This window comes from Canis aureus, chromosome 6, assembly GCF_053574225.1.
Source record: "Canis aureus isolate CA01 chromosome 6, VMU_Caureus_v.1.0, whole genome shotgun sequence".
In the NCBI taxonomy this organism is placed as follows: Eukaryota; Metazoa; Chordata; class Mammalia; order Carnivora; family Canidae; genus Canis; species Canis aureus.
This window is the reverse complement of record NC_135616.1, coordinates 48,003,717-48,028,242: the sequence shown is the minus strand read 5'-3', so window position 1 is coordinate 48,028,242 and position 24,526 is coordinate 48,003,717. Positions and strand designations below refer to the sequence as shown.

The 24,526-nt window shown below is 37.3% G+C and overlaps 1 protein-coding gene across 5 annotated transcripts in view; it reads left to right on the top strand.

The window, feature by feature from the left end:
• WDR64 (WD repeat domain 64) overlaps positions 1–24,526 on the top strand; it is a 144,115-nt gene that overhangs the window by 40,956 nt on the left and 78,633 nt on the right. For all 5 annotated transcript variants that reach the window (XR_013381834.1, XM_077901479.1, XM_077901477.1 and 2 more), the window contains 2 exons: positions 1,561–1,695; positions 20,549–20,628. Coding sequence is in view for 4 of the 5 variants with exons in the window: in XM_077901479.1 (XP_077757605.1) it covers positions 1,561–1,695; positions 20,549–20,628 (215 nt within the window). In the remaining variant the exon portion in view is untranslated. The remainder of the gene's footprint in view (positions 1–1,560; positions 1,696–20,548; positions 20,629–24,526) is intronic.

Here is a 24,526-nt window from a genome sequence, read left to right as displayed (position 1 = left end):
AATCCTAAAAATGGCACAATAATTGACTGAATCCATTTTCCATCCTTTATATATGAGCAATACTACTTAGTCCCATCAAAGTATTAGACTCTGATGGGGCATTTTCCTAACATGTGATGTGCTGCTCTATACTCTATCAAGTATTTCATTCCAATTATGATAGGCTCTTGGAATAGAAGTTGAGACATGAATTTTCTTTCTAAGAGTTGTATCACCTGTAGAAAATTCCATGGCCTCTCTTCCATCCCTGTTTCCATTAAGCTGGATATGTTTGAAATGAGTTTGGAGATCTGACGAATTTGAGGAATCTGAGTTGAGCTAAATGCATGCAAATTTGCATTGGTTCTTTTGGATAATTATGCACATGTAGATGATTTAATCATGTATATGATCATCATGCATGTGACTTAAATTATTCAAGACTGAACTGTATAGGTAAGCTGAGTATTGAGACATGTTCGTTCTTACACCAACAGATTCTCAAACCTAACAGAATGAAAGTTATTAAGGCCAAAGGGGTAATTAAACTCTGGAGCCATCATTAATGTTTCCCTTCAGTTAATAACTCAATTATACTCAATGGGTGGGAGTAGAGATATGGGTAGGAAATACAGGCATGCAAAATGTTTTACAGATTAAGGAAAGAAATAGCCAGTACCCAGAGAGCAAAATTAAACACAGTCTGATATGGAAAAAGAAATCTCTCTACTCTGTTTCATCCCATATTGAAGGGATTGAATTATCAACACCTCTATTCCTTAACTAGAATCTAAGGAACGTGGGAACGAGAATTTCACCTCAGTCATCTTTATGTCCTTTTACCTGGGATGCAGTAGGTGCTCAATAAATATTTGTGAATGAGGAAACAAACACACTGTAAAATATGAGTAAATATAATAAATGAAGATGGCTTCTTACAGGTTAAGATAAGAATTTTACTATAAAAGTTTTGTCCCCTAATGCTAAAGCTCTCACTGAAATGTCCTGTGAATTGATTAGCAAGCCTTTGGCTAGGAATACAACTGTCCCAGCCTCTGCTTCACTGGTGATCTGGGACTACAAGTTTCCCAGTTATCTAGTTCTGAAAGTCTTCATGGAAAATATGATAATGAATTGACTCATCTATTTTTTTCATGAGAGACACAGAGAGAAGGCAGAGACATAGGCAGAGGGAGAAGCAGGCTCCTCACAGGGAGCCCGATGTGGGACTCGATCCTGGAATTCTGCGATCATACCCTGAGCCAAAGGCAGATGCTCAACCGCTGAGCCACCCAGGCATCCCTAATTGATTCATCTAAAACAATATGAAACACAGTACTTTTGGATGACCAGAATTTTTCAGTAAAGTAAGGATAATAGTGTCTGTATTGAACAGGGATTCATCTACATTATTCACCTACAGATTAATATTTGATGATTAATTTTTATTTTCCATTTTAAATATGCTAGATGATAAATATTTAGTTAAACAGTTAAAAGTGGTATATGCATAGGATGGTATTACAAGTGCAAGCTTTGTATGTCTAACATAACCACTCCTTTTCTTCTTTTAATTGCCAGTGTTAAAAGGAAGTTGCATAATGACTGGGTTATGAAAATTAGATATATTACAGCCCTAAGTTGCTTTGGATCCTGCTCCTTAGACAGTGTTCATTCATTGGTTTTGGAATCCTTGAAGAGACTTGAGGATAATTTGTAAGTACAATAGTTTGTATACATGAACATTCTGTGAATTTCAGAGTTTTTACAATTAAGTCAATGACAATCTTGGAGTTTCCAAACTGGTTTTTAGAAAATTCAGATGTTAATGATTCCATTTATTTGACAAGATTAATTAGATTTTTAGGAATAAATTAAAGTTACTCATGCAAATCTGAATATGATGTGTCCTCCTAGCAGCAATTTTGCTAATTTGTTGTTTTTTTGCCACAATCTATTGGAATAAGTCAATACAGGTCAATCTATAGCTATATTTTCCAAGTATAGGTCTGTGGGTAAAACTCTATACTTTGAAAATCGTTCTTACAGGTCAATTGGCAAGCCCATGAGTGTCTGTAGCACAAATATCATGTTTCATGTGTAATAAATACATGAAATTACTTTCTTATAGACAGGTGAATTTAAAGAGTATGTAGTCTTATTTTTTATCTGGTTGAATATTAATAACTATTATTATGTAATAATCATAACCATAACTATATAGTACCTATATGTTAATAATATATGGGAACTATAAAACAGATGCTATCTTTAATTTTCAGTTTTAAAAATGCATTAAGTTAAATGCTACCACATGGATAGACCTCAAAACATTATGCTAAGTGACAGAAGCCAGACACAAAAGACTGCATACTAAATGATTCTATTTATATCAAACATCCAGAAAAGGCAATTTATAGAGACAGAAAGTAGATAAGTGGATGCCAGGAGGTGGTGGTGAGAGCAAGTGATCCCAAGAGGGCACAGGGGAGGTTTTTGGGATATTGAAAATGTTCCAAAACTTATTGTAGTGATTGTTATACAACTGTATAAACTGACTAAAAATAATTGAGTTGTGCATTTACAAACGTGTGCATTTTATGTTATATGTTATACGTCAACAAAACTGTGTTAAAAAAATGCATACAGACTTCTAGTTTCCAGTCTAGCATGTAAAGTTTGGAAGTCATCACTCAGCCCTAACAACAGGTGAAAAGAACTAAACAAACTAAAAAATCAACAGCTCTTCTTAAATCTATCAAAGAAGTGAGGTCACAGACCAAACTGCTGCCCTCAAATTTGGAGAGAGAGACAGGCATATACTATGAATCACAACTTACCAGAGCAGAAATTCACAAGGAGATACCTCTGCGAAACCAATATATTGTGATAGGAAAACCTGAACTATGACTGACAAATCACTGGGGGCTCTACATAGAAAAATCTGAGAGTTAAAAACTCCAGGGACCCAGTTAGAGAGGGTCCCTACACTTTTGTGAATTTTATTTCCAGGAACTCAACCAGTTTCTCACAGTGAATGTCGGAGAAAAGTCCTCTCCTGCCCAACAGAGGCAGAGGAAAATGCACCACGTTCAAACATACCCAAACATTCTGTTCTTAACAAAGTCTGTCCTTAAGCGAAACTGTGTTACTAGAGCCTAAACTATTGGAGTTATATCAGAAACTAAATGACCTGGGAGAAGGGAAATATCCAACTCTAGCCTACTTTAGCCTACTCTAGCTTTCCACATAGAAGGGAAATACCCAAATACAGCTAGCTCTAGCCATTCTGACCCACCTAAGGAGAAGGGAGGCTGCAGAACACTCATAAAGTTCAAAGTTCAGAAGCACAGGCTCACTAAAAGACTGAGATCTGATCAAAGGACTGTGGACCACTTCCCTTTCATCCCACCCACTTACAACCTCATTACTAAAGGCCTATTAGCAGCAGTTCCTTTTACAAGATACATTATGTCCTACTATCAAGAATAAATTACAAGGCATACCAAAATGCAAAAACACAGTTTGAAGAGCTAGAGCAAATATCAAATGAAACTCATATATAGCAGAGATGTTGGAATCAGTAGACCAGGAAGGTAAAATAACTATCAGTAATATGGGGCTCTAATGGATAAACTAGACACCATGCAAAAAAAAAAAAAAAAAAAAAAAGTAATATAAACAGAAAGATAGACATTTTAATAAAGAATCAAAAAGAAATGCTAGGGATGAAAAAATAACAAAAACTCATTGCCTCAAGAGTAGACTGACAAAGCTCAGGAAAGAATCTTCTGAACTTGAGAATATTATCAATAGACACTTCAAAAATAGTAAAACAAAGAGAAGAAGATTGAAAAAAATGGAATAAAATACCCCAAAACTGTGGAACAACTACAAGAGTTATAACATATGCATAATTGGAATTCCAGGAGAATAAATGGAAAAAGGAAAAGAAGAAATATTTGGAGCAATAATGACAGAATTTTCCCCGAATTAAAGTCAGATACCAAACCACATATCTACTAAGCTCAGAGGACACCAAGCAGGATAAATGCCAAAAAAAAATTACACTTAAGAGTATCATATTAAAACTGTAGAAAATCAAAGATGAAAAATAAATCTTGAAAGAAATCAAAAGCATCTCACCTTTAGAGGAGGAAAGAAAAAATTTATATTGAACTTTTCCTTGGACACCATGCAAGCAAGACAAAAGTGAAATATTTAAAGTGTTGAGAGAAAAAATATGCCAAAGCAGAATTCTTTTTTTTTTCTGTAAAACTATCCTGCCAAAACTCACCTGAGAAGATAGACAATCTGAATAGGCCTATATTTGTTAATGAAATTGAATTAATATGGGCAGCCGCAGTGGCTCAGTGGTTTAGCGCTGCCTTTGGCCCAGGGCCTGATCCTGGAGACCCGGGGATCGGGGATGGAGTCCCACATCGGGCTCCCTGCATGGAGCCTGCTTCTCCCTCTGCCTGTGTCTCTGCCTCTCTCTCCCTCTCTCTCTCTTTCTCTTTCCCTCTCTCCCGCCCTTCCCCCTCTCCATGTCTCTCATTAATAAATAAATAAAATATTAAAAAAAGAAATTGAATTAATAATAAATAACCTTCTAAAACAAGAAGCATCAGACATAGGTGGATTTATTTTTATTTTTTTTATTATTTATTTATTTATTTATTTATTTTGACATAGGTGGATTTAATGGTGAACTCTACCATATATTTAAGGATAAAATTATACCAATTCTCCACAATGTCCTTCAGATAATAGAAGCAGAGAAAAACTTCTTAACCTGTTCAATTAGGACAGTATTACCCTAATACCAAATCAGACAAAGGCATTACAATCAAAGAAAACTACAGACCAATGTCTCTTGCAAAAATCCTCAACAAAATATTAGCAAATTGAATTTAATAAGATACAAAAAGAAGTACACACCATGACTAAGTATGCAAGGTTGGTTCAACATTTGAAAATTATTTAATGTAACCCATCATATCAACAGGCTAAGAAGAAAAATCACATGATCACATCAATAGATGCAAAGAAGAATTTGACAAAATCTATCCATGATAAAAACTCTAAATCAAGACACAGATTTTATATTTTTCACACACAAGTACACAAACAACTTAAAATGGATCATAGATGTAAATATAAAACACAAAACTATAAAACTCCTAGAATAAAATCTAAATAATCTTGGATTTGGCAACGAATTTATAGATACAACACCAAAGGCATAATTCATGAAAGGAATGGTTGATAAACTAGACTTCATTAAAATTAAAAACTGCTCTGCAAGAGACACTGAAAGAGAACAACAACAACAAAAAGCCACAGACTGGGAGAAAAATATTTGCAAAGGTACATCTGATAAAGGACTCTTACCCAAAATGTACCAAGAACTCTTAAAACTCAACAGTAAGAAAACAAAACATAATATTAAAAACAAGTCAAAAAATCTAAAGAGATACCTCACCAAAGAAAGCATACAAATGGCAATAAGCACATGAAAAGATATTCCATATCATATGTCCTTAAAAAAATGCAGATTGAAGCCACAAGGAATGTGGCAAACCCATAGCTAACACCATACTCAGTAAAAGCAAAAAGCTTTTCCTTTAAGATCAGGAACAAGACAAATATGTCCACTTTTGCCACATTTATTTATTATTTAACTGAGAGAGAGAACACAAGCAGTGAGAGAATCAGGCTCCCTGCTGAGCAGAAAGCCTGATGCAAGGCTCAATACCAGGACCCCAGGATATGACCTGAGCCAAAAGCAGCCACTTAACCCACTGAGTCACACAGGTGCCCCTCACTTTCGCGACTTTTATTCAACATAGTATTTGAAGTCCTAGCTAGAGCAAGTAACAAGGAAAACAAATAAAACATATTCCAATTGGAAAGAAAGCAAAACTGTCACTATTTCCAGATGACATGATATTATATATAGAAAGTCCTAAAGACTCCACCAAAAGCTGTTAATTCAGTAAACTGCAGAATACAAATTCAAATCCAGAAATGGATCCTCAACTCTATGGTCAATTAATCTTTGACAAAGCAGGAAAGAATTTCCAGTGGAAGAAAGACGGTCTCTTCAACAAATGGTTTTGGGAAAATTGAGACAGCCACCTGCAGAAGAATGAAATTGGACCATATTCTTATACCATACACAAAAATAGGCTCAAAATGGATAGAAGACCTAAATGTGAAACAGAAATCAATCAAAATCCAGAGAAAAACACAAGCAGCTCCCTCTTTGACCTCAGCCACAGCAATTTCTTCTTAGACATGTCTCCAAAGGCAAGAGAAACAAAAGCAAAAACTATTGAGACTTCATCAAGATAAAAAAGCTTTTACAAGGCAAAGGAAACAACAAAACTAAAAGACAACCTATGGAATGGGAGAAGTTATTTGCAAATGTCTTATCAGATAAAGGGCTAGTATCCAAGATCTATAAAGAATTTATCAAACTCAAACCCATAAAAACAAAAAGTCCAGTCAAGAAATGTGCAGAAGACATGAACAGACATTTCTCTGAAGAAGACATTCAAATGTCCATCAGATTCATGAAAAAATGATCAACATCACTTGGCATCAGGGAAATACAAATCAAAACCACAATGAGATACCACCTCACACTAGTCAGAATGGATAAAATTAACAACACAAGAAACAATAGATGTTGGCGAAATGTGGAGAAAGGGGAACCCTCTTACACTGTTGATGGGAATGCAAACTGGTGCAGTCATTTTGGAAAACAGTATGGAGTTTCCTCAAAAAGTTAAAAATAGAGCTACCCTACAACCCAGCAATTGCATTACAAGCTATTTATCCAAGAGATACAAACATAGTGATTCAAAGAGGCACATGCACCCCAATGTTTATAGTAGCATTGTCCACAGTAGTCAAAATATGGAAAGAGCCCAGATGTCTATTGACAGATGAATGGATAAAGAAGTGATTTATATATATATAAATATATACATATTTATATATATATAAATATTACTTAGCCATCAAAAAGAATGAAGCCTCACCATTTGCATTTGATATATATATATATAGATAGATATAGATAGATGGAACTAGAGGGTATTATGCTAAGTGAAATAAATCAGTCAGAGAAAGACAAAGATCATATAATTTCATTCATATGTGGAATTTAAGAAACAAAAGAGATGAACATAGGGGAAGTGAAGGAAAAATAAAATCAGATGAAAATTGAAAGGAGGGAAATCATAAGAGACACTGAACTCTAGGAAACAAAGAAGGTTGCTGGAGGGAGGTGGATGAGGGTAAGGGATGATTGAGTGATGGATATTAAGGAGGGCACTTGATGTAATGACCACTGGGTATCATATGCAACTGATGAATGACTCAATTCTACCTCTGAAACTAATAAAACACACATGCATGCAAGAAACACCAAGTGCTGCTGAAGATATGGAGAAAGGGGAACCCTGGTGTCCTGTTGGTGGGAATGTAAATTGCTTCAGCCGCTATGGAAAACAGTACAGAAGTTCCTCAAAAAAATTAAAAATAGAACTACCATATGATGCAGTAATTCTATTTCTGGATATTTATCTGAAGAAAACAAAACACTAATTTAAAAAGATATATGTACCCCCATTTTATTATAGTTTTATTTACAATAGCCAAAATATAGAAACAAAGTAAACGTCTATTGGTGGATGAATGGATAAAGAAAATTGGTACACATGTACAATGAAATATTATTCAGCCATAAAAAGGAATGAAATCTTGCCATTTGTGACAACATAGATGAACCTGGAGGGTTATATCAAGCAAAATAAGGCAGACAAAGAAATACAAATACTGCATGGTATTACTTATATGAGGACTGTTTAAAAAAAGTCAAGCTCATAGAAACAAAGAGTGGAAAAGTAGATGCCGGGGGCTGGGTGTTGGGGGAAATAGGGAAAAGTTGGAAAAATGTATAAACTTTCAGTTAGAAATGAGTAAGACCTGAGGATCTAATGTATAACATGATGACTATAGTAGATAATACTGTATTGTATAACTGAAATTTGCTAAGACAGTAGAACTTAAATGTTCTCAAGAGAAAGAAAGAAAGAAAGAAAGAAAGAAAGAAAGAAAGAAAGAAAGAAAAAGAAAAGAAAGAAAAGAAAGAAAGAAAGAAAAGAAAGGAGAGTCACCAGGGTGGCTCAGTTAGTTAAGCCTTGGACTCTTGATTATGGCTCAGGTCATGATCTCAGGGTTGTGCTTGGGATTCTCTTTCTCTCTCTCTCTGCCCCTCCCCCACTTTTTCAGAATAAAAAAAGAGAGAGAGAAAGAAAGAAAAAGATAAATATATGAGATAATGGATGTGTTAATTAATTCAATGGGAGAGAAATCCTTTCATAATTTATTCATATATTAGATCCAAAAAACTGAAAAGATAAAATAAAAACAAAACACTGAGGGTCAACCTTAAAACTATAAAACCCTCCTTGATGACTTAATTCCATTTCTTAAAACTCATTTGCTTGATTTTAATCATTTTTAGTGAATTTCAGCTTTTCTATCTAAAGATCAGTGAGTTGCAGTGAGATTGAGTCTTAGCTGGAGGACTTGAGTTCAACTAAAATATATGTACTAGGAAAAATGGTTAATAGTTTATTTGTCCCACTAACAAAATACAAATGATAACTTCTAGGTCCTTCTTGTTGAGTTCTTTTTTTTTTTTTTTTTAGGAGAGACAGTGAGCACAAACTGGGGGGGGGGGGGAGGGACAGAGGAAGATACAGAATCTGATGTGGGGCTCAATCTCACAACCCTGAGGCAATGACCTGAACCAAAACTAAGAGTTGGTAGCTCAACCAACTGAGCTATCCAGGAGCCCCCGCTATGGAGTTTTTAAATGAAATTCACAAAAAAGTGAGAGGAAAAGATAGCCTCCAAACATAACAGAGCTAGAATTTCTTTAAATTCATTTTCAATTTAAGAAACAGCCTAACAAAATTAGAAATTTTATGGAAGAAAAGAATATCACATCTCTAAAATGACTGACTACATTTTCTTGAAAGTTATAGTCTTCGTGAAAGACATATTTTCCCCTCATTTAGAAAAAGATAAAAATGTTTATCTTGACATATAACATATTGCACTGAGAAATGAACTAACAACTTTTCACAGCACATTAGAAACAGTTTCGTTTCTTAACACTAGCTCTGATTCCACAAATATCATTTCTATGGCATAATTAATTTTCACTTAGTTTCTGTAACATAATTAACTACTGGTGATTACACTCTGGCATTTTAAAGAAGTGCATTTCTGAAACATTTAATTAAGAAATAGATGCAACTTAATTTCTAATTGATCTTGTATTATGTTGGCAATTAATAACCATAAAGAAACATTTGTGAACCATATGAAATATAATAGGCCCTGTGGCCCTATGAAAGATATATATTCTACTTCAGTATCCAGAGAAAGGATTTTCATCTTGAAGATACATGAATCTACAGACAGTATGATTTTACCCACACAAATGACTCACACATATATCTCCAGTAACACTCACCAGGGTAATTCTAACAGTCAATATGGCAACCAGAAAGTTATACAGGTCATGTAGTTCAGCTTTTAATCCAGAAGTATATCAGTGATTCAACAAATAGTTACTAAGTCACTCACTATGTGTTAAGCACCGTGGACAATACAAATATGTTTAAGGCATGACCCCTGCATTTAAATGCTTGAAATCTCAGTGGGAAGACAAGAAATAACAGCCATAAGATCAATGGCATGCTGAGGTCAGATCACACCAGCTTATGAGAGCTCATTGCTAAGATTTCAGGAATTTAACAAACTTGTTGAACATGACCATCATTTAAATTTATATAACCTCACAATTCCAGTATATTAAAAACAGAAGCAATAAACACTCAAAACTCATCACTTTTTTTTTTACTACATTTTATGTATATGCCTGAGGATTTTATGTCCTCAAGGATATAGGAATACTATATAATGGTGTGCAACTGTATATCTTTTCCCAACCCCAAGTTTGGAGATGTCACTCACATTGCTAGTTTGAAATTGACCACCATAGGAATATGGTATATAGGTATATAAATATACCATGGAAAACAGCAAATGTTATAACCAATGACCTCCACCTCCACTTCCCTGGCCTTTGCTGAATATTAAACATTTACCAGCATACAATTGCATAGAATAATTAACTTTGTGAAGCAGAGCATGTTAAATTTCAGTTGAAAGGTTTATGGTTATAGGCATCATAGGAGCTCAGATAAAGGAGTGATAAATGATAGTACTCCAGCAAGCCCATAGAGATGAGAACAAGTCTTTTATAGGGGACTATGAAAATAAATTTGGCAGGGATTTTATTAAATGAGAAAGGTTATGGCAGCTAATAATAAGCATGCCAAATTGGCTTTTGAATGAATTAAGTGGCTTATTTCTTCTTAAAGAATATCTTTACATTGGTGTGTTTGGCTGTGTATTGGCAATCTCACATTGCAAAATAGAAATCAAAACATTGTTCCAAACAATATTGACAAGCACCTAGAATTTTTGTCTTCAGAAACCCCAGTATCTCTCTCTGGCTTCTGTGTCTTACATTATTGGCTCTTCAAGGCTCTGACTCCCTCTGTGCCTTCTTGATGACCTCAATGAGGCCTCTGATCCTTCTTCTCCCCATTAGCTCCAATTTTATCAGGTTTCTCCTTGACTTCCTTCTCTCCCTCCCTACCTGGACCACAGGTTCGGCATCTGAACTCATATCTCACTAGCCTTCTTCTTGTTGTGCATCCCCATCTGCCATGCAATCCCTTCTGCATGCACCAGTCAGCAGAATCCCAACCTTTCTGCTCAGCAGAGCCCTTCGCCAAGCCCTTCGCCTTTATAGGATCTCAGAGGATCTCAGACTATTCCCAGCTTCAAGTCTCTGTTCGCTCTCCACAGATGTCCCATCCTGCATGACCACAAAACCCTGAGGCCTTTGGAGTAATTCCCAGCACTCCAGGTCATTAGGAATTTTCTGTATCCACACTTATCCTTGATCTTTCCTTTTGTTTTAGAGGTTGAAACATCAAACCTTTGATCATTGGCCTTTAATTTTTTTGACTCCTTCTCTAGGATCTTGCTAATCTCAGTTTCTCCCACTCTCTCACTTCTGCCTGTAATACTCAAGTCTCTTCTGATGTGAGTAATGCTTTTCTTGATGTATAATCTCCTGTGAACTATCATACTACACCTCTTTTGGAAAAAGTATTCTGTACTCACTATCTCTACTACCTTGGTGTTACTTTTTCTCCCTATAATCCTCTCATACAGCTTTACCCACTTCTTACCCTGTAGAAGGGACTCTCAAGTTGGCCAGTAATGTCTGCATTGTAAAACTGATGGAAACTTAACATATCAGATAGCCTTGGGGCATTCAGCATTACTGATCTCACTCACCCTGAAACTCTATTTGGGAAGCAGTGTTTTCTCCTTTTATTTTACTTGTCTTTTTTCTTATGACTCCTCCTTTTGTGTCTGCTGTTAAATGGGGTTTTCTCTAGAGTAAGCCTAGCCAACTTTAATTCTCACTTTCTAGGCACTTCTTGGGTGATGTTCCTCTTCTCTAGCATACTAACACGTATATGCTGATAAAACCCGAGTTATTTTGAATTTTGAACTTAGTATACCTGCTTACCATCTCCACTTGGGTATTTCATAGCCCCTCAAACTCATACATTTATAACTGGACTTAACTCCCTCACCTCTGAATCTATATCTTTTATAGGACTTTTAATTTCTGTTAACCCATCAAATCATCCTAGACAGAAATCTGGCAACCCCAAGTGACTGTTTCCTTTCCCTCAGTGCCCATAAACCAATAATCAACAAATTCATCTCTATTCTCTTACAAACACTTGTTGAATCTGTCTTATCTTCTGTATCTACAACCCCCTAGACTATTATCTCCAACTAGTGTCTTGTCTCAACTTTATCCCTGCCAAAATTATTGTCCATTAGTCTCCCAGAGTATTCTTATGAAGATGATATCCAACTACCTCAATACTTTTCATGTTTCTCCACCCCCTACTATAGCAATTCCATAGTCTAGTCCTGCCAGTGTCTCCACCTTGTTCTCTTCAGTGCCTTGTACTTAGGTTCCTATAACTCTGAGTTTGTTGTTGTTCCCTGGATACCCCATGCTAGGATTTTGTACATGTTTGATGTCTGAAATACTCTTCCTACTCTTCCTCTCTTTCTCTTCCTTCAACCTCTATAATCTTTTTTTTTTTTTTTTTTTGGAAAAGAGGGAAATTTTTTGTTTTTAATTTTCTCCAATTTTATTGAGGTATAATTGACCCCATAAATCCTTTAATAATCAGATGATACCAACTCTAGGAAATTTTCCTGACCTTCTCCTAGTACTTCATCTCCCAAGTGGGTTAGGTATCATTTTTGTGCCTCCATCTTTTTATTTATTGTCTCAACTATGTTTAAGGGTGTGTCTTTCCAAGACACAAAGCTTGTTGAGAGTTATTAATATATCCAACATCATCTAAGTAATTGTCCTATAACTTGAGCAATTTGATGACCCCAGAAGAAGTTCTAGAGTCTGAATCTCCATTTGTTTAGCAAATACTTACTGATGAGTTACTACATTCGACGCACCTTTCTATGTGATGGGAATTTAAAGATGAATAAGACTAGGTCCTTGATCTTGAGTCTAATGAGGAAGAAAACAAAAAGATTCCCACAGAGGAGGATAAGTGTCATGATATAGATATTAGAGAGGAACAGAAGAGACTTCCTAGAACATCTTACACAGGATTTTGAAGGGAGAAAAACTGGGGAAGGCTTCCTGAAGAAAGCATCATTCATGCTGAGTTTTGAAGAACTGGTAAGAGTTAGCCAGGCAAACAAATTGCATGAGAGTGGATAAGCAGCCATATTAAAAAAGTGGCATTTGCAAAGGTATAGAAGTGAAAAGAAAAGAGTGAATTCTAGACACTCTAAGTGGTTCAATATGATTGAAGCACAGAAAGGGGGAAAGGTTAAGAAAGACGAGGAGGGACAAGGACAATATGATAAGGCCTGCATACCAGACTGAAGAGCTGGAATATTAACCGCGGAACTATACAAGCTATTAAATGCTTTGGTCAATAGAATGGGCAAAACGAGGTGTTTTTTGACAGATTGCCCTAGCACTGAGATAGAGAACGGGTTGGGAAAGGAGGAGGCAGATTGAAAAGGAGGAGGTGACTGGGAAAATGGGGTAATAGTTCAGAAAGGAACTAATGAGAGCTTGAACTTAATCAGTTTAAGTAAAAAAGAAGAGAGAATAAAGAAGCCCAGGTGGCTCAGTGGTTTAGCCCCGCCTTCAGCCCAGGGCCTGATCCTGGAGACCAGGGATTGAGTCCCACGTCTGACTCCATGCATGGAGCCTGCTTCTCCCTCTGCCTGTGCCTCTGCCTCTCTCTCTCTCTCTCTCTGTGTCTCTCATTAATAAGTAAATAACATCTTAAAAAAGAGAGAGAGAGAGAGAATACATTCATTTTTTATAAGAAATAGTGACCTATTGGATAAAAGAAATAAAGAGAAGAATTTAAGTTTCATTTTTCATTTGCAACAATATTTATGGCATGTGTATTATAGTCCAAAAATTGTTTCAAGAATTGATATAATGGTATGCAAAGAAGACTAACTCTCTCCTTTCCTCAAGCACATATTCTAGTGAGAAAGACATAATCCAATAAATGATATAAATTTAGGAAATGAAGTAGGGTTACCAGATAAAGTGACTGGAGGCAGTATTTTTGATAGGATAGTCAGGAGAGACTGCTCTGGGAAGCTAACCTTTGAGCCAAGAGCTGAATGAGGTAAAGATCAAATCATGCAAGATCCAGAGGAATTCTTAGAGCAACAAAAGGCATCTGGGAGGACTGTTTGCATGGCTGTGCTGTTCACTAAGAGAGAATGTGAGTAAGGGAATAATTTTGCAATGAAGAAAATGAGTTCTAATATCACTTCTGACACTTATATTGGCCCTGTGGTCTTGGGCATGGTACCTATCTGAACCTCAATAACCTCATTAATGAATAGGGATAATACTTTCTCATCTCTGGGACTTCTGTGCTGCTCAAATAAGCTCAGTTGAGAGAAGGTTCTTGAAAACTGTAAAGTATTGTAACAATTAAAACGTTTATTATTTGCTTATAGTCATTCATGCTTTTTCACAAAGAATGATATTTAAAGAATCAAAATCCATAATAATGACAATACTGGGGCGAAAAGAAAGGTACTAGTCCTTTCCTTGGGAAACGAGGTATCATGGGGCCACTATTCCCGTTCTCTAAGCATTACGATTTGTCATTCAAGTGGTGATTCTTGGGTTAGGTTTTAAACAAGATAGTAATCTTTTTTTATCTCATTTAGATGTTATACCTTCTTTTTGTGAAGGAAAATAAGCCCTTCAACTAGCATGATTCTAGGCAAATCTAATTCCTTTTTTCCCCCCAGTGGAGCAACCTCCAGAGGAGGACTTAGTTGTTCACATTCTCCTTCTCTTGTTTTTTTCCTTTTTATCCTGTATCTCAATCCATTTTTCCTGTGCATGCACACACACGCACACACACACACACACACACACACAGAGGCAACCATTCTATTGGGTTTAGTATATCTTTTTGTTTATATGTTTCCTTCAAAATATGTATATATGTATGTATTTCTAATATGTATAATGGTATCATAGGGAATTTAAATTCCCACTCTGCACAGGGATCCACAGATTTGGTACTTAGTAGTTGTAAACACTTAGATTAGCTAAGAGGTTTTATTTTTCAAACTAGCCAGTACTTTCTGGTCTTTGCTCTGAAAAGCATCTATTTTGCAGGAGTCAGGAGTTTGTCTTTGAGCCCAATTCTGAGCTTCCTAGTATTTACCATAATGCCTGGAACGTGGTTGATGATACATTCAGCCTGAGGGAGTCAGGAGACGGAGGTAAAAATATTCAGACAGCCTCAGCAAACGGTGATCATTGATCTATTCAGTCAGATTCTGACTGAGCTTTTCAACTATTTCCTTGGGCCACTCTCCTAAATCTAGAAGCTAAAGAGATTTCTCAAGTGATACAGTATAATAATGTTTTCCTGAACTGCCAGTTCCACTGGAGAGTCATCTCAATAGAAGGAGAGTCGGGTCCACTTCATCTCTAGATTCAACATATTCCTATTTCTGCAATTTCCTATAATGAGTCTTAAGTTGAACCAGATGAAACTGCAATTATACTAATACATAATTGGCCAGCTGTTAAAATGGGAGCCAGCACAGCTCCCAAAAAGGCAGGAAAAAACTCCTCTTGAAAAAATTTTCCATTTCAAACATGATTACCATTTTGGTTGTAATTTTGTATGGTAATTTCACAAATGGAGTTTCGTACCAGCAAGGAAATGAACATCTGCAATTAATTATGCCATGTAAAGCAGGTTGGCCTGTTGCAAGACAGAAGTTGAACCTTTAACCCTTTGATAGCTTGACAATTTCCCAGGGATGAGCAGCTATTTAGCATTAATTTTTCTCAGTTTCCCAATTCAGTGGCAGGTCCTTATATTGGAAAGTGTATGATACCCCCACAGTAGGGTTGCTACGGAGTCAGACAGACCTGGTTTCTGTCCGAGCATTCTAGCTTTGTGACCACTGAACACCATACAAACAATACCATTAGCTCTTCTTCATCTGTTTTCCTGTCTTTTGATGGGAATGAATATACCTAACTTATAGTCTTATAAAAAGTACCAAAGTTAACTCATGTGAAGTGCCTGGCTTAATGCTTGGCATAAAGTTAGTACTCAATAAGTGTACATTCCTTTTTTTATTCCCTTCATAAAGATACTGAAATGTATCAAAAAATGAATTTGAATACTGAGAACAGGTGGAGTGATTGTAGAGCTGTTATGGTTTGGGCTTCTTGCTCCTGCATCTAGAGTACATAAAACCCCATGGGCCACATCCAGCAGGCCACCTGTTTTTGTAACATCTGCAAACCAAAAATTATTTTTACATTTCTAAATAGTTGAACAAATCAAAAGAATAATATTTTGTGACCCATGAAAATTATATGAAATTCAGATTTCTTTGCTCATGAAGTTATATGGGAACACAGCCATGCTTGCTCATTTATGTATTATTTATGGCTGTTTTCATGCTACAGTGGCAGAGTTGAAAAGTTGTGACAACAGAGCCCGTAGGCAAAGTCTAAAATATTTATTATATGGTTCCTCAAAGAAAAAGTTTGCCAACTCCTGATCTAGAGTTTTCTGTTGCACTCTCCCTTGTCCCTTGGGGATGGGCACAATATGGATCCAATGGTAGATAATAATGCAAAGTGTGGACCACTTTAAAAAATACCTTAATGTAAGGCACTTTGAAATTTCTTACTTCACTTCTTCAAGGAGAAAATAAAAATGACTTCTTCTTCACTCCCTGACTTCACTTCCACCAATGACCCCCACCCCTAAGGAGAGAAAAAATAGAAGCACACACCTCTTGCTCAATGGCCCTTCTTTATCAATCAATCACAGGAACCGGACCCCCTCCCCCCGTGCTTTTTTGTGTGGGCACCATCTTACAATGGGTAAACTGCCCTCATGGTGTAGCATGCACCTTGAGTACCCCTTTAACTTCCATCTGACTAACCTCTTCTCTCCCAGGCTTGCATTTGTGTGACAACAGCAGGGAAGCTGAAGGGAAGGACGCTATCATTCAGTTAGGGCCTTTTTGTTTTTTTAAGATTTTATTTATTTATTCATGAGAGACACAGAGAGAGAGGCAGAGACACAGGCAGAGGGAGAAGCAGGCTCCATGGGACTCGATCCCAGGTCTCCAGGATCACTCCCTGGGCTAAAGGCAGGTGCTAAACCACTGGGCCACCGAGGTGTCCCCAGTTAGGGCCTTTTGACACTAGAGTGGGTTTTTATTTTTTTGTAAAGAAATTGTTAGAAAATATTTCCTTTCAAAAGTGCTGTTGTCTTAAGAGGACCAGGGAAAACTTAAGAGGGAACTTTCCAGGATACATTTCTATTCTCTGTGACTGTGGAAAGAGGTATTATCAATCAGGTATTCATTTCTTAAGGATATTCAAACAAATATTTATTGGGAGCATTCTATGCTCAAAGTACGATGGTATTTACATTTTATTTTCTATGGAATGGACTACATGGCCTACCTTGTACATGAGACTGAGCCTGGTGCCATCCTGCTATGAGGGGTGTTTACAAATGAGGGCTCACTGAGGCACCCTGGCCAAGGGAGCAGCCCCACTCCTAGTCCCTCTTACCCACCACCTCATCCTTGAGGAGGAAGCATGGTGTGGAGGACCTGGGCTTAAGCCCAAACACCAAACCAAATATTTTCCTGCATTGTAAGATATGAGTAGGAACGCTCTTCACTCTTTAGATGTAAAATGCTATAGAAATACTAGCTGATATTATCATAATAGATTTCTCACAAAGGTTTGATTTCTTAGAACACTTTGGTATGTACCAGTTAGAGTAAGATATACCGAATAATAGAATAAAAAAGCAGTCTATTCAAAGTCATGCATTTGAATATGTATATAAAATACCTGTGAAAAACAATTCATTTTTTCCAATTTTTTTCCCAAGTTGACATAAAATATAGCTTTTCTAGTTGAAATAGTTTTATTTAAAGGTGCAGTTCATTCATTTGTAATCCATCTAATTATGAAAAATAAAGAGTATAATTCTATTGGGCAAATATTTAAAAACAAAAACCAAAAAAGTTAAATGCTAAGTATGTATAAGTCCCATTTCACATGCTGAGAAATTGAAGAAAATGATTGATAGATTTTTTTTTTCATGATCAACTAACAGGGTATCAAATGGTTATTTTCCTGTTGTCTTGGGATTTCAGCTAATGCTCATTCCCAAGAGATATACTGAAACATCCTCAGAATTATTACAAGGTGGTCAGATGAGTCCCATGATGACCCTTCTGCCATTGTCAATCCCCAGCAAAAAGAGGACAACTAGCAATTCTAAAGTAATTGCAAAGAAAGATCAAGGAACACAGCTGTGGGACTAAGGGGAATGTTGGGGTGATTCAACTGCCTTCTCTGGGTAGAAAGTGGAGCTTGAAGGGAGAGCTCCCCCTACTCCAGGCCAATTGAGGACAGCTTCAGGAGAACCAACTCCAGGAGAACCTGCTCCAAAAGAGCCAAAAGTGGGGAACCTTGCTCATGATGACCAGTACTTGCTTCCCCATGGAGAATTCTGAAGACAGCAGGCTGGGCTACATTATGACTTTAGTGGTCCCGGGCATTTGCTTCACAGGTCTCTCCCACCATAATACTATCAATATTACATATTACTTTTGATATGACTTTAAATATTTCAATATTTTTTTCCTGTTTTAGAAAAAAGTCAATAGATTTTCATGGTTTCTGAAAATTTTATTTTTTTTCTGATGTGAGAACAAATGAAAACATTTCTCATGACACTATACTTACATTTTTCCCCTCCTGATTTTAAGAACAATTAAAGCATTTGCATAGGACCCTGAAAGTACTATAAGCCCAAGGCACTGTGCCTTCCATGCCTAATGGACGCCTTCCTCCCTTGCTGGAGGGACCCATGATAGTAGGGAGAGACTGCATTCACACTGACACTGTTCCATGTGGTAGGCCTGCGTGAATGTCCTGTGAGACATAGTAAGTATCTTAGTAGAAGGTGTGCTATGGGATCTGGCCCAAGAGGCCATCCTCTTGGTACAAGGTGATGCAGTAAGAGGCCATGTTTGGAGACAAAGGTAGAAGAAGATTATACCATTCCTGGTTTATAGTTAAGCTTAGCTCAACCAGCTATAGTTACCAAGTGTGTCATTGGAAAAACTTGAAATGAGTCCCTAGTCAGATCTTTCTACTTCTTATCTAGGACATTTAAACATTGTCACAATTCTAAATTTTGACTTTAGATTTATGTTACTACATTGAGGCTTTTCATGAACTCTGAGAAAGAAAGAATGAGGAAGTATTTTATGTGCTGATTTGGAAAGATCTTCAAGAAATAATATTAAGTGAAAAAACAAAGAACAGAATAATATATGCTTCCATGTGTGTTTAAGAAAAAAGGAAAGGAAAGAACACACATGCATCCAAGGTGAAGAGGAGACAAAAGCCACCTGCTTTCCTTCCCTCTCCTCCCCTCCCGGCTTCAGGGTCTACTTACCTCCTAGTCTAGGACTCTTTCTGGTGTCCCCTTTCATAGTAAAACATCTCCTCCTTTACCCTATCTGGTCAGATGCAGTAACAGCTCTCAATTATTGCTAGTATCTGAAGACAGTATTGTTATTATCCCATTTAATAAATTCTGAGGCACAGTGATGAACACAGGATTTAAGCCTACACATTTTCACTTAAGCCCAGGCTCTTTTAAGTCTAGCATGGTACTACTCATAGATATTAAGTTAACACTCAAAACCTATATACTAAAATTATATGATAGGTGCTACAGGCTGTAGGGAAGATAACACGGTACTAAGAGAGAGAATAAAACAAAAGACACTACTTCACTAGTGGAGATAGTAGGGTAGAGTTGAGGCAAGGCTTGTGAAAAGGCAGCATTTGAGCTGACACTTCTGGGAGGATGGCTGCTAGAGAGGCTGGGATCTGGCGCCAGCATATCCTGGGTCTGTACAGAATCTCCTGAGTGGGGAGAGTGCTCAGTGCAGCCAGAATGGGTCTGACTAGAACTGCCATGGCTGGGTCACAGCAGCAGAGGAAAAAGGAAGGCATGGGGCCAGCCTGGAAAGGTGATAGGGGCCCATCCAGGGCCAAGTGGGCCAGGTAGGCCTGTTGGGCCAGATGAAGGAGCTCAGCTCCTTTTGGAGCGTCAGGAAGCCCATGAAGAAAGTGTTATGCTCTAATTCAGGTTTTACGAAGATCACCCTGGCTATCACATGACTGCAGGATTTGAGATAAGAAGGTGGACAGAAGAATGGACGATGGTAGAAGCTAAGAAGTTAGTAGTTTATTGCAGAAGGTCTGGTGAGAGGGGATGGAGGCTTGAACTTAGACACTGTAGTGGGAATGGGAAGAAGTGGCCAGATTTCAGGTATATTTTAGAGGTAAAATCAACAAGACTTGACAGCAGGTGGGATGTGGGTGATGGGAGAGGAGAATGTGTCCAAAGGCATTCCTGGCATTGTGTGTACCAAACAGACTCAGTTAGCCATCCACTATCCTTCCTGGATTAAGAATGATCAGTCTCTGCCCATCCTTACCACCAGCATAAACACAACCTCAGGGCAGACGACTGAATTTCCTGTTCAGCAGAAAGAGTACACAGTGCTGTGCTAATATCACCACACTATGCGATAAGTAGACTCTGTTGGTCAGTGAGGATTTCTTCCTTACTTATAATATTTTCTGTGGGTAAATAGATTTATAACCAGCTTAGAAGTGAACCAGTTGAACATAACCTATGTATAAGTTAGAATTAGCTGTATAAAGAAACACATAGAAGCTTTACATCTAATTTGTGTTTCCTAGGCCTGTCAGAGAGTTTTCCATGCCAAGAGGAGCAAACACTTTTTGTTACTGTACAAAAGCAAACGTGATTGTCACTGGAGGTAAGGGGGCAGTTCATGCTGTACAAAGGTTTTCTACTTCACAAACAGTGTTCTCCTTGATTAATATAGTGATATGGTGGCTAACAGAGTTTTACTCCTAGGGAAAACTTTTTAGAGAATTAAAAAATTCCTATAAAGTTAAATCTGTCAGTCTTTTTCTTTGTGCCTTCTGGATTTGATGGCACACTTAGAAAGTTCTTCCCTGGCCCCAGAATATGTTATAAATTCTTCTGTATCTTACTTTTTTATTGCTTTGTTTATAGTTTATCTTTAGATATTAATCTCTCTACAAGTTATTTCAACATGTGAGAGCATGAGATCCTAGCCTGGGGCCACTATATGGGCTTTAAAGGAGTCTTGGAGGCTCTAGAAGCCTAATGACACTTCCATGTCTATGTGCATTTTTCTGCAGAGATGGCCCTAAATTTTATCTAATCCTCAATGGGATCTATGGCCAAAAAGGTCAAGGGCCAATGTTTTAGAGTTAGCAGAGAAGAAGCCAGGGAGAGAGCCTTGAAGCATGTTACCATTTAAGGGTTACATAGGGTGGAACATAAGATAGGTCATCTGTGGAGAGTATGATGTAACAAGCTCAAAGGGGAAATTAATGGGAAATATCAGTTAGGGTGACAAAATATGAGAGACACCTAACTCTGGGAAACAAACAAGGGGTAGTGGAAAGGGAGGTGGGCGGGGGGTTGGGGTGACTGGGTGACGGGCATTGAGGGGGGCACTTAACGAGATGAGCACTGGGTGTTATACTATATGTTGGCAAATAGAACTCCAATAAAAGAATATACAAAAGAAGAAGAAGAAGAAGAAGCAGCTTGAAGGGGGAGGTGGAGGATGGAAATGTTCCTTGAGCCTCAGACTTGTCATCTATAATCCTGGGGTGCTAATAGAGCAGGATGGCTTTGAGCATGGACTCTGGAATCAGACTGTCTGGGTACAAATCCTGGTTGTCTTTCTAGCAAGTTGTGTGGCCTTGGACAGGTCACTTAATTCCTTTAAGCTTCAATCTACTCTACAGTGGGACTGATAATAGTACCTACTCAAATATTATTATGAGTTAAACAAATTTGAATAAAGTACTTAACGCATAATACGTGTTCAATACAAATTTACTAATAATAATATTAACGATAACAAAAACAAACATACTTCATATGGTGGTGCTTAAGATTAATTGAAATAATGTATGCCTGGCACATAGTAGATTTTCAGTAAATATTAATTCGATCCATCTGCAACACATAGGCAAAGTCATTTTGACAAATGTGTGGAGGTTTTGTTGGAATACAATGAAATTGGAAGTTCCAGTTGGGAGGCTGTTCTAGAAGTCATGAGTGAGGAGGCAAGGGTCTGAATTATTGTAGGTGCAATGGAAAAACAAAAGAAAGAGCCAATCTCATGGGAAAGAAATTAATCATAAAACCTGAAGCTAGAATGACATTGGAATTAATAAGAGGGATCATCCAGCTCCCTTGCAAAACACAGTAGTCAGGGACACCAACCCCCTTCCTCCAACAGTAGAAAATCAATGTATAACTTTGAACTCCCACAAAACTTAACTACTGATAGCCTCCTATTGACTGGAAGTCTTACAGATAACATAAACGTTTTTTAAAAAGATTTTATTTATTTATTCATGAGAGACACACACACAGAGAGAGAGAGAGAGGCAGAGACACAGGCAGAGGGAGAAGCAGGCTCCATGCAGGGAGCCTGATGTGGGACTCGATACCGGGACTCCAGGATCACACCCTGGGCTGAAGACTGCGCTAAACCGCTGAGTCACCCAGACTGCCACTTTTTTTTTTTTTTTAAAGATCTTATTTATTCATGAAAGACACAGAGAGAGAGAAAGGCAGAGACATAGGCAGAGAGAGAAGCATAGATAACATAAACTTGATTATGTTAACACAACGTATTTTATATATTCTATATGTTATACACTATATTCTTATAGTAAAGTAAGCTAGAGAGAAGAAAATGTTAAGAAAGTCATAAGGGAGAAAAATACACATTTACAGTTCTGAAGTGTATTTATCAAAAATTAGTTTGTGTACAAGTGGATCTAAGTAGTTCAAACCCATGTTGTTCAAGGGTCAACTGTGTAAAAATAGTTATACTCTCACTTCACACCTGGATAATCTCCCCTGAGGACATAAAGCTAAAAATTTTTCCAGTAAAGTATGCATTTGAAGTTCATATTGAAATTTGTTCAGCTTTGGGCCTTCCACAACACTTACTTAAAGCCAGCTTATGGTTGGAATATTATTTTTAAGAAATTACATAGTAATCTACTGGAAAGCGAAACAAGTAAAAACAATGTGCTAAAAGTTAGAAGACTTGGCTTTAGTCACAGCCTGGCCACTAATCAACTGTATGGTTTTCAACAGTCACGTAATTTCTCTTGTTGCTCACTTTCCTTATCTAGTAAAATGAAGAAGTTGGATCTCATACATTTCTTTTTTTTTTTTTAAGATTTTATTTATTTATTCATGAGAGACCCACAGAGAGAGGCAGAGACATAGGCAGAGGGAGAAGCAGGCTCCTTGCAGGGAGCCTGACATGGGACTCAATCCTGGGATTCCAGGATCACACCCTGGGCTGAAGGCAGTGCTAAAACCACTGAACCACCCGGGCTGCCCTGGATCTCATAAATTTCAAGATCCCCCTTGACCTTAAAGTATCCCAATTTTGTTGTTTAAAGAAATTCCTGTTCTTTGGGAGATAAATTAAAATATCTTTTGGAAAATTTGGAATCCCGTTTGCCAATTAGATGTTACTCAATATATAGTCAGAGCTTTGTGTACTCAGAAAAATGAGGCATTAATAGTCCAAAAACTTCTAAATTTCAAGTAAAGACATCAAGGAAAGAAAGCAAGGCATTTGAGTTAGAAGTCTGCAGAGTAGTATGTAGGAGTCATGGCTTGGACTGGGAGCAAGTTTCCTGGTGTCTGGTAGTGATGGTTCTAAGAACGAACAGGGATCCACATCTGTAAGCTGTGCTATTTGAGATTATCTTTTAAAGAGCTCCACACTGAGGTCTAAAACACATAAGGAAACAAATACTAAAATTACATCTTTTCAGAAAAAGAAATGGTGTGCTTGTATTACAATTTCTTGATACCCATTGCCCTTTGCGGAGTTGATGACTGTCATGGCTTATTCCTTGTGAGAGAAAAGGCCTGGACCACTCTTCAGGAGGAGGTGGGGTTGCTCCAGGAATGAGGGAAAGAGCATAGTGGTTGTGAGAGAGGAAACAGCAAACCTGCCCTAGAATCGAATTGCAATGGATGCTGCCCCCAGCAGGGCAGGTCTTCAGTTCTGTGAAAATAGTGGCCTTCTATCTTCCTTCAACTCAAACCCTCCACAGGAAACCCTCTGAAAAAGCAAAAGGGCACAGTTAAAGTGACATCTGATTTCTAAAATCTGAAGACAAGTTGTGACATTAATCCCAACCAAGTCCTCTGAATAGCCCTTTGTTCTCACACATTAATAATGCAAAACATAAGAATTGACTGGCTTCCATATATTTTGTAATCGTAAGCATTTTAATCATTTCTGAGAAAAAAACATGTCTATGGTAAAGTTCTGGGACTCAAACCATTTTAGTGTGTATAGATTAAGATATTTGACCCTCATCAACCTCAGTGGTCATTATAGTGTAAGCTAGCCAGCTACAGCTTGAAATTTTATTTTTCTAGCTCTCTTACAAAACAAAACATTTGCAGTATGACTAACAAGCAACTAATACTTTTTCAAGATGCAAAAAGTATTAAATTGTCACAGTTACAGAGCCTCTATTAGTAGAAAATGCAATTCTTCAGTGACTAAAAACACGTTTTCCTCAGGAGAATACTCTTGTTGATTAGTGACTCAGCCAAGCCCA